This window comes from Salvelinus alpinus, chromosome 5 (genome assembly GCF_045679555.1).
Source record: "Salvelinus alpinus chromosome 5, SLU_Salpinus.1, whole genome shotgun sequence".
In the NCBI taxonomy this organism is placed as follows: Eukaryota; Metazoa; Chordata; class Actinopteri; order Salmoniformes; family Salmonidae; genus Salvelinus; species Salvelinus alpinus.
Window position 1 is genome coordinate 18938002 of NC_092090.1, and position 14085 is coordinate 18952086.

A 14085-nucleotide genomic window follows, 5' to 3' on the forward strand; every position below is an offset into this window, starting at 1 on the left:
ATTGCAGATCTTTAAACTGTAGAGGAGGGCAGATCTTTAAACTGTAGAGGAGGGCAGACCTTTAAACTGTAGAGGAGGGTATATCTTTAAACTGTAGAGGAGGGCAGATCTTTAAACTGTAGAGGAGGGCAGACCTTTAAACTGTAGAGGAGGGTATATCTTTAAACTGTAGAGGAGGGCAGATCTTTAAACTGTAGAGGAGGGCAGACCTTTAAACTGTAGAGGAGGGTATATCTTTAAACTGTAGAGGAGGGCAGATCGTAAAACTGTAGAGGAGGGAAGATCGTTATACTGTAGAGGAGGGCAGATCTTTAAACTGTAGAGGAGGGCAGATCTTTAAACTGTAGAGGAAGGCAGATCTTTAAACTGTAGAGGAGGGCAGATCGTTATACTGTAGAGGAGGGCAGATCTTTAAACTGTAGAGGAGGGCAGATCTTTAAACTGTAGAGGAAGGCAGATCTTTAAACTGTAGAGGAGGGCAGATCTTTAAACTGTAGAGGAGGGCAGATCTTTAAACTGTAGAGGAGGGCAGACCTTTAAACTGTAGAGGAGGGCAGACCTTTAAACTGTAGAGGAGGGCAGATCTTTAAACTGTAGAGGAGGGCAGATCTTTAAACTGTAGAAGAGGATATATCTTTAAACTGTAGAAGAGGGTATATCTTTAAACTGTAGAGGAGGGCAGATCTTTAAACTGTAGAGGAGGGCAGATCTTTAAACTGTAGATGAGGGCAGACCTTTAAACTGTAGAGGAGGGTATATCTTTAAACTGTAGAGGAGGGCAGATCTTTAAACTGTAGAGGAGGGCAGATCTTTAAACTGTAGAGGAGGGCAGACCTTTAAACTGTAGAGGAGGGCAGATCTTTAAACTGTAGAGGAGGGCAGACCTTTAAACTGTAGAGGATTGCAGATCTTTAAACTGTAGAGGAGGGCAGATCTTTAAACTGTAGAGGAGGGCAGACCTTTAAACTGTAGAGGAGGGTATATCTTTAAACTGTAGAGGAGGGCAGATCTTTAAACTGTAGAGGAGGGCAGACCTTTAAACTGTAGAGGAGGGTATATCTTTAAACTGTAGAGGAGGGCAGATCTTTAAACTGTAGAGGAGGGCAGACCTTTAAACTGTAGAGGAGGGTATATCTTTAAACTGTAGAGGAGGGCAGATCGTTAAACTGTAGAGGAGGGAAGATCGTTATACTGTAGAGGAGGGCAGATCTTTAAACTGTAGAGGAGGGCAGATCTTTAAACTGTAGAGGAAGGCAGATCTTTAAACTGTAGAGGAGGGCAGATCTTTAAACTGTAGAGGAGGGCAGATCTTTAAACTGTAGAGGAGGGCAGACCTTTAAACTGTAGAGGAGGGTATATCTTTAAACTGTAGAGGAGGGCAGATCTTTAAACTGTAGAGGAGGGCAGATCTTTAAACTGTATAGGAGGGCAGACCTTTAAACTGTAGAGGAGGGTATATCTTTAAACTGTAGAGGAGTGCAGATCTTTAAACTGTAGAGGAGGGCAGATCTTTAAACTGTAGAGGAGGGCAGATCTTTAAACTGTAGAGGAGGGCAGACCTTTAAACTGTAGAGGAGGGTATATCTTTAAACTGTAGAGGAGGGCAGATCTTTAAACTGTAAAGAAGGGCAGATCTTTAAACTGTAGAGAAGGGCAGATCTTTAAACTGTAGAGGAGGGCAGATCTGTTATGCTGATGAATGAGGACCCAACAGCGACGTAATAGTAACAGAGTCTTTATTCCAGTATCAAACAAACAATGATTCTCCTGGATATATCAAAGGTAAATCCAAAACAGGAAACTGAAATCCTCTCGTCAGTAGAGAGGAACGACAGGAGACGCGACCACAGACTGCAGGTCGCTTCAGGAAGGCACAGGCCGTAGCTGACATAGACACCTGCTCACACGCAGCATCTGAAGAAGGCAAAAACACGACAGGGCGGAACAAGGACACAGGAACAGCAAACATCAAACAAGAATCCGACCAGGCAGAAGCGGAAAACAGAGGGAGAAATAGGGACTCTAATCAGAGGGCAAAATAGGGGACAGGTGTGAAAGAGTAAATGAGGTCGTTAGGAGAATGAGAAACAGCTGGGAGCAGGAACGGAACGATAGAGAGAGAGAGCGGGAGAGGGAGAGAGGGAGGAGGAGAGAGAGAGAGAGAAAGAGGGAAAGAACCTAATAAGACCAGCAGAGGGAAGCACAGGGACAAGACATGAAGATCAAAGACAAAACATGACAGTACCCCCCCACTCACCGAGCGCCTCCTGGCGCACTCGAGGAGGAACCCTGGCGGCAACGAAGGAAATCATCAATCAACGAACGGTCCAGCACGTCCCGAGATGGAACCCAACTCCTCTCCTCAGGACCGTAACCCTCCCAATCCACTAAGTACTGGTGACCACGTCCCCGAGAACGCATGTCCATGATCTTTCGTACCTTGTAAATAGGAGCGCCCTCGACAAGGACGGGGGGGGGGGGAGGGAAGACGAACGGGGGCGCGAAGAAAAGGCTTGACACAAGAGACATGGAAGACAGGGTGGACGCGACGAAGATGTCGCGGAAGAAGCAGTCGCACAGCGACAGGATTGACGACCTGAGAGACACGGAACGGACCAATGAACCGCGGAGTAAACTTGCGAGAAGCTGTCGTAAGGGGAAGGTTACGAGTGGAAAGCCACACTCTCTGACCGCGACAATACCTAGGACTCCTAATCCTACGTTTATTGGCGGCTCTCACAGTCTGCGCCCTGTAACGGCAAAGTGCAGACCTGACCCTCCTCCAGGTGCGCTCACAACGTTGGACAAAAGCCTGAGCGGAGGGAACGCTGGACTCGGCGAGCTGGGACGAGAACAGAGGAGGCTGGTACCCAAGACTACTCTGAAACGGAGATAGCCCGGTAGCAGACGAAGGAAGCGAGTTGTGAGCGTACTCAGCCCAGGGGAGCTGTTCTGCCCAAGACGCAGGGTTTCGAAACGAAAGGCTGCGTAATATGCGACCAATCGACTGATTGGCCCTTTCTGCTTGACCGTTAGACTGGGGATGAAACCCGGAAGAGAGACTGACGGAAGCACCAATCAAACGACAGAACTCCCTCCAAAACTGTGACGTGAATTGCGGACCTCTGTCTGAAACGGCGTCTAACGGGAGGCCATGAATTCTGAACACATTCTCAATGATGATTTGTGCCGTCTCCTTAGCGGAAGGAAGCTTAGCGAGGGGAATGAAATGTGCCGCCTTAGAGAACCTATCGATAACCGTAAGAATCACAGTCTTCCCCGCAGACGAAGGCAGACCGGTAATAAAGTCTAAGGCGATGTGAGACCATGGTCGAGAAGGAATGGGAAGCGGTCTGAGACGACCGGCAGGAGGAGAGTTACCTGACTTAGTCTGCGCGCAGTCCGAACAAGCAGCCACGAAACGGCGCGTGTCCCGCTCCTGAGTAGGCCACCAAAACCGCTGGCGAATAGAAGCAAGCGTACCCCGAACGCCGGGATGGCCAGCTAACTTGGCAGAGTGAGCCCACTGAAGAACAGCCAGACGAGTAGAGACAGGAACGAACAGAAGGTTACTAGGACAAGCGCGCGGCGACGCAGTGTGAGTGAGTGCTTGCTTTACCTGTCTCTCAATTCCCCAGACAGTCAACCCGACAACACGCCCTTCAGGGAGAATCCCCTCGGGGTCGGTAGAAGCCACAGAAGAACTAAAGAGACGGGATAAGGCATCAGGCTTGGTGTTCTTATTTCCCGGACGATAGGAAATCACGAACTCGAAACGAGCGAAAAACAACGCCCAACGAGCCTGACGTGCATTAAGTCGTTTGGCAGAACGGATGTACTCAAGGTTCTTATGGTCAGTCCAAACGACAAAAGGAACGGTCGCCCCCTCCAACCACTGTCGCCATTCGCCTATGGCTAAGCGGATGGCGAGCAGTTCGCGGTTACCCACATCATAGTTGCGTTCCGATGGCGACAGGCGATGAGAAAAGTAAGCGCAAGGATGGACCTTATCGTCAGACTGGAAGCGCTGAGACAGAATGGCTCCCACGCCCACCTCTGAAGCGTCAACCTCGACAATGAATTGTTTAGTGACGTCAGGAGTAACAAGGATAGGGGCGGATGTAAAACGCTTCTTGAGGAGATCAAAAGCTCCCTGGGCGGAACCGGACCACTTAAAGCAAGTCTTGACAGAAGTCAGAGCTGTGAGAGGGGCAGCCACTTGACCGAAATTACGAATGAAACGCCGATAGAAATTAGCGAAACCGAGAAAGCGCTGCAACTCGACACGTGACTTAGGAACGGGCCAATCGCTGACAGCCTGGACCTTAGCGGGATCCATCTGAATGCCTTCAGCGGAAATAACAGAACCGAGAAATGTGACAGAGGAGACATGAAAGGCGCACTTCTCAGCCTTCACGTAGAGACAATTCTCTAAAAGGCGCTGGAGTACACGTCGAACGTGCTGAACATGAATCTCGAGTGACGGTGAAAAAATCAGGATATCGTCAAGGTAAACGAAAACAAAAATGTTCAGCATGTCTCTCAGTACATCATTAACTAATGCCTGAAAGACAGCTGGAGCATTAGCGAGACCGAACGGCAGAACCCGGTATTCAAAATGCCCTAACGGAGTGTTAAACGCCGTTTTCCACTCGTCCCCCTCTCTGATGCGTACGAGATGGTAAGCGTTACGAAGGTCCAACTTAGTAAAGAACCTGGCTCCCTGCAAAATCTCGAAGGCTGACGACATAAGGGGAAGCGGATAACGATTCTTAACCGTTATGTCATTCAGCCCTCGATAATCCACGCAGGGGCGCAGAGTACCGTCCTTCTTCTTAACAAAGAAAAATCCCGCTCCGGCGGGAGAGGAAGAAGGCACCACGGTACCGGCGTCGAGAGAAACAGACAGATAATCCTCGAGAGCCTTACGTTCGGGAGCCGACAGAGAGTATAGTCTACCCCGAGGGGGAGTGGTCCCCGGAAGGAGATCAATACAACAATCATACGACCGGTGAGGAGGAAGGGAGCTGGCTCTGGACCGACTGAAGACCGTGCGCAGATCATGATATTCCTCCGGCACTCCTGTCAAATCACCAGGTTCCTCCTGAGTAGAGGGGACAGAAGACACAGGAGGGATAGCAGACATTAAACACTTCACATGACAAGAAACGTTCCAGGATAGGATAGAATTACTAGACCAATTAATAGAAGGATTATGACATACTAGCCAGGGATGACCCAAAACAACAGGTGTAAAAGGTGAACGAAAAATCAAAAAGGAAATGGTCTCACTGTGGTTACCAGATACTGTGAGGGTTAAAGGTAGTGTCTCACATCTGATACTGGGGAGAAGACTACCATCTAAGGCGAACATGGGCGTGGGCTTCCCTAACTGTCTGAGAGGAATGTCATGTTTCCGAGCCCATGCTTCGTCCATAAAACAACCCTCAGCCCCAGAGTCTATCAAGGCACTGCAGGAAGCAGCTGAACCGGTCCAGCGTAGATGGACCGACAAGGTAGTACAGGATCTTGATGGAGAGACCTGAGTAGTAGCGCTCACCAGTAGCCCTCCGCTTACTGATGAGCTCTGGCTTTTACTGGACATGACATGACAAAATGTCCAGCAGAACCGCAATAGAGGCAAAGGCGGTTGGTGATTCTCCGTTCCCTCTCCTTAGTCGAGATGCGAATACCTCCCAGCTGCATGGGCTCAGTCTCTGAGCCGGTGGGAGGAGATGGTTGAGATGCGGAGAGGGGAAACACCGTTAACGCGAGCTCTCTTCCACGAGCTCGGTGACGAAGATCTACCCGTCGTTCTATGCGGATGGCGAGTGCAATCAAAGAGTCCACGCTGGAAGGAACCTCCCGGGAGAGAATCTCATCCTTAACCTCAGCGTGAAGTCCCTCCAGAAAACGAGCGAGCAACGCCGGCTCGTTCCAGTCACTGGAGGCAGCAAGAGTGCGAAACTCTATAGAGTAATCCGTTATGGATCGATCACCTTGACATAGGGAAGCCAGGGCCCTGGAAGCCTCCTTCCCAAAAACTGAACGATCAAAAACCCGTATCATCTCCTCTTTAAAGTTCTGATAATCGTTAGAACACTCAGCCCTTGCCTCCCAGATAGCTGTGCCCCACTCCCGAGCCCGACCAGTAAGGAGTGATATGACGTAAGCGATCCGAGCTCTCTCTCTTGAGTACGTGTTGGGCTGGAGAGAGAACACAATATCACACTGGGTGAGAAAGGAGCGACACTCAGTGGGCTGCCCAGAGTAACATGGTGGGTTATTAACCCTAGGTTCCGGAGACTCGGAAGACCAGGAAGTAGCTGGTGGCACGAGATGAAGACTCTGAAACTGTCCAGAGAGATCGGAGACCTGAGCGGCCAGGGTCTCAACGGCATGACGAGCAGCAAACAATTCCTGCTCGTGTCTGCCGAGCATTGCTCCCTGGAACTCGACGGCAGTGTTGAGAGAATCCATAGTCGCTGGGTCCATCTTGGTCGGATTCTTCTGTTATGCTGATGAATGAGGACCCAACAGCGACGTAATAGTAACAGAGTCTTTATTCCAGTATCAAACAAACAATGATTCTCCTGGATATATCAAAGGTAAATCCAAAACAGGAAACTGAAATCCTCTCGTCAGTAGAGAGGAACGACAGGAGACGCGACCACAGACTGCAGGTCGCTTCAGGAAGGCACAGGCCGTAGCTGACATAGACACCTGCTCACACGCAGCATCTGAAGAAGGCAAAAACACGACAGGGCGGAACAAGGACACAGGAACAGCAAACATCAAACAAGAATCCGACCAGGCAGAAGCGGAAAACAGAGGGAGAAATAGGGACTCTAATCAGAGGGCAAAATAGGGGACAGGTGTGAAAGAGTAAATGAGGTCGTTAGGAGAATGAGAAACAGCTGGGAGCAGGAACGGAACGATAGAGAGAGAGAGCGGGAGAGGGAGAGAGGGAGGAGGAGAGAGAGAGAGAGAAAGAGGGAAAGAACCTAATAAGACCAGCAGAGGGAAGCACAGGGACAAGACATGAAGATCAAAGACAAAACATGACAAGATCATTAAACTGTAGAGGAGGGCAGATCTTTAAACTGTAGAGGAGGGCAGATCATTAAACTGTAGAGGAGGGCAGATCGTTAAACTGTAGAGGAGGGAAGATCTTTAAACTGTAGAGGAGGGCAGATCTTTAAACGTCTTTGGAGACCATCCCAATACGTACCCTTTCTGTTTTGGTTAAAGTCTCTTTCTTGCTCTCTTTCTCTCTCTCTCTCTCTGCCTCACTATGTCTCACTCACTCTGTGTCCTGTCTTGCCTACTACTTACAAAGTCACTCTCCACTCAGGGGTTCCGCAGTACAGTGTGAACAGAAAGCATGTCGCCCTCCACTCAGGGGTTCTACAGTACAGTGTGAACAGAAAGCATGTCACCCTCCACTCAGGGGTTCTACAGTACAGTGTGAACAGAAAGCATGTGTGCATTCCAAATGGCACCCTATTCCAAAAGGGCTCTGGTTAAAGTACTTCACTATGTAGGGCATAGGGTGCCATTTGGTACATAAACCATGTCAAATCACTGCTTAACAGTGGGAACAAAGAGGGTCTTGGGTTCTCAGTGGTGGGAATGAGAGTCCCTGCCTTGTCTCCCTGCATGTACTGGAACGGGCCTTACACTGGTCAGCTGGTCCCCATGGTAACCAACATAAGCTGTGTGTGTGTGTGTGTGTGCGTGTGTGTGTGCGTGCGTGCGTGCGTGCGTGCGTGCGTGCGTGCGTGCGCGTGCGTGCGTGCGTGCGTGCGTGTGTGTGTGTGACTATGCCACAGCGAAGGAGACGTGGAATGTTTGAGTTGAGGGCTGCTAGCTGTTTGTCCAGCATGAACTACAGTACATAGATTAGGGAGAATACAATCACGGTGCATTGTACATTAACCCCTCTATGTAACACTATTCTGGTGTAACGTTGACAGCAAATGGCAGTTAACATTTCCACTTAAGTCATTTTTTTCACTTGGTCATGAATTGGTCAATGGGAGACTAAGAGAAAATTCAACTAAAGTGGAAGTGAGGATTCAACTGGTGGATTGAACTAATATGCCCAATTAAAATGTTTAAATTGTAATTTATTTAGATTCCTTCGAACATATTTTGTGTTTTTGTTTCTCTTATCAACACTCCGGGTGAAGTTTCCCTTAGGGACAGATCTAGGATCAGCTTCCCCTCCCCAATCTTAACCTTAACATAAGTGTGGAAAATGCTACATTTACCCAGATCAGCATCCATGGGAAACTTCACCCTGCAACCTTATCAACACTGTAGCATTGCAGGATGAGGTCAGATGGACTGAACTTGTTATAATACTGTTCTTGCCGTCTCGTTGCAGGACTGACTTCTGCGTGCACAAAGACCAGCCCTGTGACACAGTGGGTGAGGAATCACAACCGTGTGTGTGTGTGTGTGTGTGTGTGTGTGTGTGTGTGTGTGTGTGTGTGTGTGTGTGTGTGTGTGTGTGTGTGTGTGTGTGTGTGTGTGTGTGTGTGTGTGTGTGTGTGTATTGAAATCGTCTGTCGGTGGCCCTTGTTGACCTCTGACATTCCTGTCCCCTGAAAAGGATAAGCAGGTGACATTTCAACCCGCCTGGTCTGTAAAAACCTCTCAAGCACACACACACACACGCACACACACACACAAACGCACATGCACGCGGACACACACACACACACACACGCACACACAAACGCACGTGCACGCGGACACACACACACACACACACACACTTACACTCTCTCACACGTGCACACGCACACACACACACACACACAAAACGCACGTGCACGCGGACACACACACACACACACTTACACTCTCTCACACGTGCACACACACACGCACACACTTTGGAGATAAGACCACACACGTACTGCAGATAAAACCCTGCTGTAATCTGTCTGTCTCTCCCCCTCACTGTAACTGTAATTTGTCTGTCTTTCCCTCCCCACTGTAACTGTAATCTGTCTGTCTCTCCCGCTCCACTGTAACTGTAATCTGTCTGTCTCTCCCCCCCACTGTACTGTAATCTATCTGTCTCTCCCCCTCACTGTAACTGTAATTTGTCTGTCTCTCCCCCCTCACTGTAACTGTAATTTGTCTGTCTTTCCCTCCCCACTGTACTGTAATCTATCTGTCTCTCCCCCTCACTGTAACTGTAATCTGTCTGTTCTCTCCCCCCTCACTGTAACTGTAATTTGTCTGTCTTTCCCTCCCCACTGTACTGTAATCTATCTGTCTCTCCCTCCCCACTGTAACTGTAATCTATCTGTCTCTCCCCCTCACTGTAACTGTAATTTGTCTGTCTTTCCCTCCCCACTGTACTGTAATTTGTCTGTCTCTCCCCCCTCACTGTAACTGTAAATTGTCTGTCTTTCCCTCCCCACTGTACTGTAATCTATCTGTCTCTCCCCGTCACTGTAACTGTAATCTGTCTGTCTCTCCCCCTCACTGTAAATGTAATCTGTCTGTCTCCCCCCTCACTGTAACTGTAATCTGTCTGTCTCTCCCCCTCACTGTAACTGTAATTTGTCTGTATTTCCCTCCCCACTGTACTGTAATCTATCTGTCTCTCCCCGTCACTGTAACTGTAATCTGTCTGTCTCTCCCCCTCACTGTAAATGTAATCTGTCTGTCTCCCCCCTCACTGTAACTGTAATCTGTCTGTCTCTCCCCCTCACTGTAACTGTAATTTGTCTGTATTTCCCTCCCCACTGTACTGTAATCTATCTGTCTCTCCCCCCTCACTGTAACTGTGATTTGTCTGTCTCTCCCCCTCACTGTAACTGTAATCTGTATGTCTCTCCCCCTCACTGTAACTGTAATTTGTCTGTCTTTCCCTTCCCACTGTAACTGTAATCTGTCTGTTCTCTCCCCCCTCACTGTAACTGTAATTTGTCTGTCTTTCCCTCCCCACTGTAACTGTAAACTGTCTGTTCTCTCCCCCCTCACTGTAACTGTAATCTGTCTGTCTCTCCCCCTCACTGTAACTGTAATTTGTCTGTCTCTCCCCCTCACTGTAACTGTAATCTGTCTGTTTCTCCCACCCCACTGTACTGTAATCTATCAGTCTCTACCCCTCACTGTAACTGTAATTTGTCTGTCTCTTCCCCTCACTGTAACTGTAATTTGTCTGTCTTTCCCTCCCCACTGTACTGTAATTTGTCTGTCTCTCCCCCCTCACTGTAACTGTAAATTGTCTGTCTTTCCCTCCCCACTGTACAGTAATCTATCCGTCTCTCCCCCTCACTGTAACTGTAATCTGTCTGTCTCTCCCCCTCACTGTAACTGTAATCTGTCTGTCTCTCCCCCTCACTGTAAATGTAATCTGTCTGTCTCTCCCCCTCACTGTAACTGTAATTTGTCTGTCTTTCCCTCCCCACTGTAACTGTAATCTGTCTGTTCTCTCCCCCCTCACTGTAACTGTAATCTGTCTGTCTCTCCCCCTCACTGTAACTGTAATTTGTCTGTCTCTCCCCCTCACTGTAACTGTAATCTGTCTGTTTCTCCCACCCCACTGTACTGTAATCTATCTGTCTCTCCCCCCTCACTGTAACTGTAATTTGTCTGTCTCTCCGCCCCACTGTAACTGTAATCTGTCTGTTCTCTCCCCCTCACTGTAACTGTATAACTGTAATTTGTCTGTCTTTCCCTCCCCACTGTAACTGTAATCTGTCTGTTCTCTCCCCCCTCACTGTAACTGTAATCTGTCTGTCTCTCCCCCTCACTGTAACTGTAATTTGTCTGTCTCTCCCGCCCCGCAGTAACTGTAATCTGTCTGTTTCTCCCCCTCACTGTAACTGTAATCTGTCTGTCTCCCCCCCCCACTGTAACTGTAATCTGTCTGTCTCTCCCCCCCACTGTAACTGTAATCTGTCTGTCTCTCCCCCCCACTGTAACTGTAATCTGTCTGTCTCTCCCCCCCACTGTAACTGTAATCTGTCTGTCTCTCCCGCCCCGCAGTAACTGTAATCTGTCTGTTTCTCCCGCTCCACTGTAACTGTAATCTGTCTGTCTCTCCCCCTCACTGTAACTGTAATCTGTCTGTCTCTCCCCCCTCACCGTAACTGTAATCTGTCTGTCTCTCCCGCCTCACTGTAACTGTAATCTGTCTGTCTCTCCCCCCTCACTGTAACTGTAATCTGTCTGTCTCTCCCGCCTCACTGTAACTGTAATCTGTCTGTCTCTCCCGCCCCACTGTAACTGTAATCTGTCTGTCTCTCCCCCTCATTGTAACTGTAATATGTCTGTCTCTCCCCCTCACTGTAACTGTAATCTGTCTGTCTCTCCCGCTCCACTGTAACTGCAATCTGTCTGTCTTTCCCTCCCCACTGTAACTGCAATCTGCCTGTCTCTCCCCCCTCACTGTAACTGTAACCTGTCTGTCTCTCCCGCCCCGCCCCGCAGTAACTGTAATCTGTCTGTCTCTCTCGCTCCACTGTAACTGTAATCTGTCTGTCTCTCCCGCCCCACTGTAACTGTAATTTGTCTGTCTCTCCCGCTCCACTGTAACTGTAATCTGTCTGTCTCTCCCGCCCCACTATAACTGCAATTATGTACTCCTCCTCAAACAATGAGACAGATGTATATCAGTGGCAGACATTGTTAAAAGACCAAGAGATTTTAACACACTGTGTGTGTGTGTACATGCGTGTGTATGTGCATTGTGTGTGTGTGGTTTAACTGATACAGCCTTTATCAACTCTACAAGCAACACTAGACTCTATTATTATGGTGGGAGATTTTAATACGGTCTTAAATTCCTCTATGGACCGCAAAGGAAATCACACTACAAACTATCACCCTCAGGCACTTAAGGAAATCATGAATGTCATGGATATATTGGAATTAGTGGATATATGGAGACTTAAATACCCTGACCTAGTGAGATATACATGGCGGAGGCTTAATCAAGCTAGCCGTATTGACTACTTTCTTATGCCATTCTCTCTGGTACCAAAAGTTTAAAAAGTGTTGATAGGGAACAGAATGCGGTCGGATCATCACATAATTGGTATATATATTACTCTTACAGAATTTCCACGTGGGCGAGGATATTGGAAATTTAATCAAAGCCTACTAGATGATAAATTGTTAAGAATTAGGACAGAAGAATTTATAACTATAAACTTTTTTAGACATAACATAGGTACAGCAGATCCCCTTATTGTATGGGACACTTTTAAGTGTGGCTTTAGATGCCATGCAATTCAGTACTCATCTATAAAACAAAAGCAATTTAGATCAAAAGAGTCCATATTAACAAAGGAAATTGAAGGACTAACAGTACAGTTAAATACCAATAAAAACTGTACCATAGAGGCACAGAATAAGTTAGAGGAAAAACAAAAAGAAATGGAGGAACTTATTCAAGAAAGATCCAGTGTAATATACTATAAAAATAAAGCGAACTGGATGGAATATGGGGGAAAATGCACCAAATTCTTTTTCAATCTTCAATATAGAAATGCAACCAAAAATGTTTTATTAAAACTTGTTACAAATGATGGAGTCACGCATGATTCACCGAATTATATTTTGAAAGAGGAAGTAAGGTACTTTAAGAATATGTTTTTGTTTCAGTCTCCTCCATCTCCACTATTTGAATGGATTTTTTTCCTAATAATAATGTAAAATTAACATCTGTACAGAAAGACTCATGTGAAGGCCAAATTGCAGAGGAGGAACTTCTTGATGCAATTTGGGCCTTTAAGGCTGGGAAAACTCCAGGGCTGGATGGCATACCAGTGGAAGTATACAAAACGTTTTTGTTGATATACTCAGAGGACCATTATTAGCATGTTTTAACCACTCCTATATAAATGGTCGATTATCAGACACGCAACAAGAAGGTCTGATATCATTATTACTGTGATATCATTATTACAGTGTTGTGATGCAAAAATCCTAGCAAAATGCTTGGCGCATAGAATTAAAAGAGTATTGTCAGATATTATTCATCCTAATCAGACAGTTTTTTTTACATGGACGATACATTGGAGATAATATAAGACAAGTACTGGAAACAATGGAATACTATGAAATATCGGGGACACCAGGCCTGGTTTTCATAGCTGATTTTGAAAAGTATTTTGATAAAGTACGACTGGAGTTTATATATAAATGCCTAGAATATTTAAATTTTGAGGAATCTCTTATAAAATGGGTTAAAATTATGTATAGTAACCCTAGGTGTAAAATAGTAAATAATGTCTACATCTCAGAAAGTTTTTAACTATCTAGAGGAGTAAAACAAGGTTGTCCACTATCGGCATATCTATTTATTATTGCCATTGAAATGTTAGCTGTTAAGATTAGATCAAACAATAATATTAAGGGATTAGAAATCCGTGGCTTAAAAACGAAGGTGTCATTGTACGCTGATGATTCATGTTTTCTTTTAAAACCACAATTAGAGTCTCTCCACGGCCTCATAGAGGATCTAGATACTTTTGCTATCCTCTCTGGATTAAAACCAAATTATGATAAATATTACGTATTGGATCACTAAAAAATGCTTATTTTACATTACCATGTAGTTTACCAATTAAATGGTCTGACAGAGATGTGGACATACTCAGTATACAAATCCCAAAAGAAAGAAATGATCTCACTCCAATAAATTGTTATCGAAAGTTAGTAAAAATAGATAAGCTCTTGCTACCATGGAAAGGAAAATACCTGTCTATTTGTGGAAAAATCACTCTGATTAACTCTTTAGTCATATCACAGTTTACCTATTTGCTTATGGTTTTGCCTACACCTAGTGACCTGCTTTTTAAATTATATGAACAAAAAATATTCAATTTTATTTGGAACTGCAAGCCAGACAAAATTAAAAGGGCGTATTTATATAACGAATATGAATTCGGAGGGCAGAAATGATTAAATATTAAAGCATTAAACCTCTCACTAAAGGCATCAGTCATACAAAAGTTATACTTAAATCCAAACTGGTTCTCTAGTAAATTGGTAAGAATGTCTCATCCTATGTTGAAGAAGGGCCCTTTTCCCTTTATTCAGATTACACCT

General features: G+C 46.2%; 1 protein-coding gene across 2 annotated transcripts in view; it reads left to right on the forward strand.

Moving 5' to 3' along the window:
* The window catches only part of adamts17 (ADAM metallopeptidase with thrombospondin type 1 motif, 17), a 218506-nt gene that overhangs the window by 71135 nt on the left and 133286 nt on the right, over window positions 1-14085 (forward strand). For both annotated transcript variants that reach the window (XM_071400845.1, XM_071400846.1), the window contains exon 7: window positions 8390-8433. In XM_071400845.1, the coding sequence (XP_071256946.1) occupies window positions 8390-8433 (44 nt within the window). The remainder of the gene's footprint in view (window positions 1-8389; window positions 8434-14085) is intronic.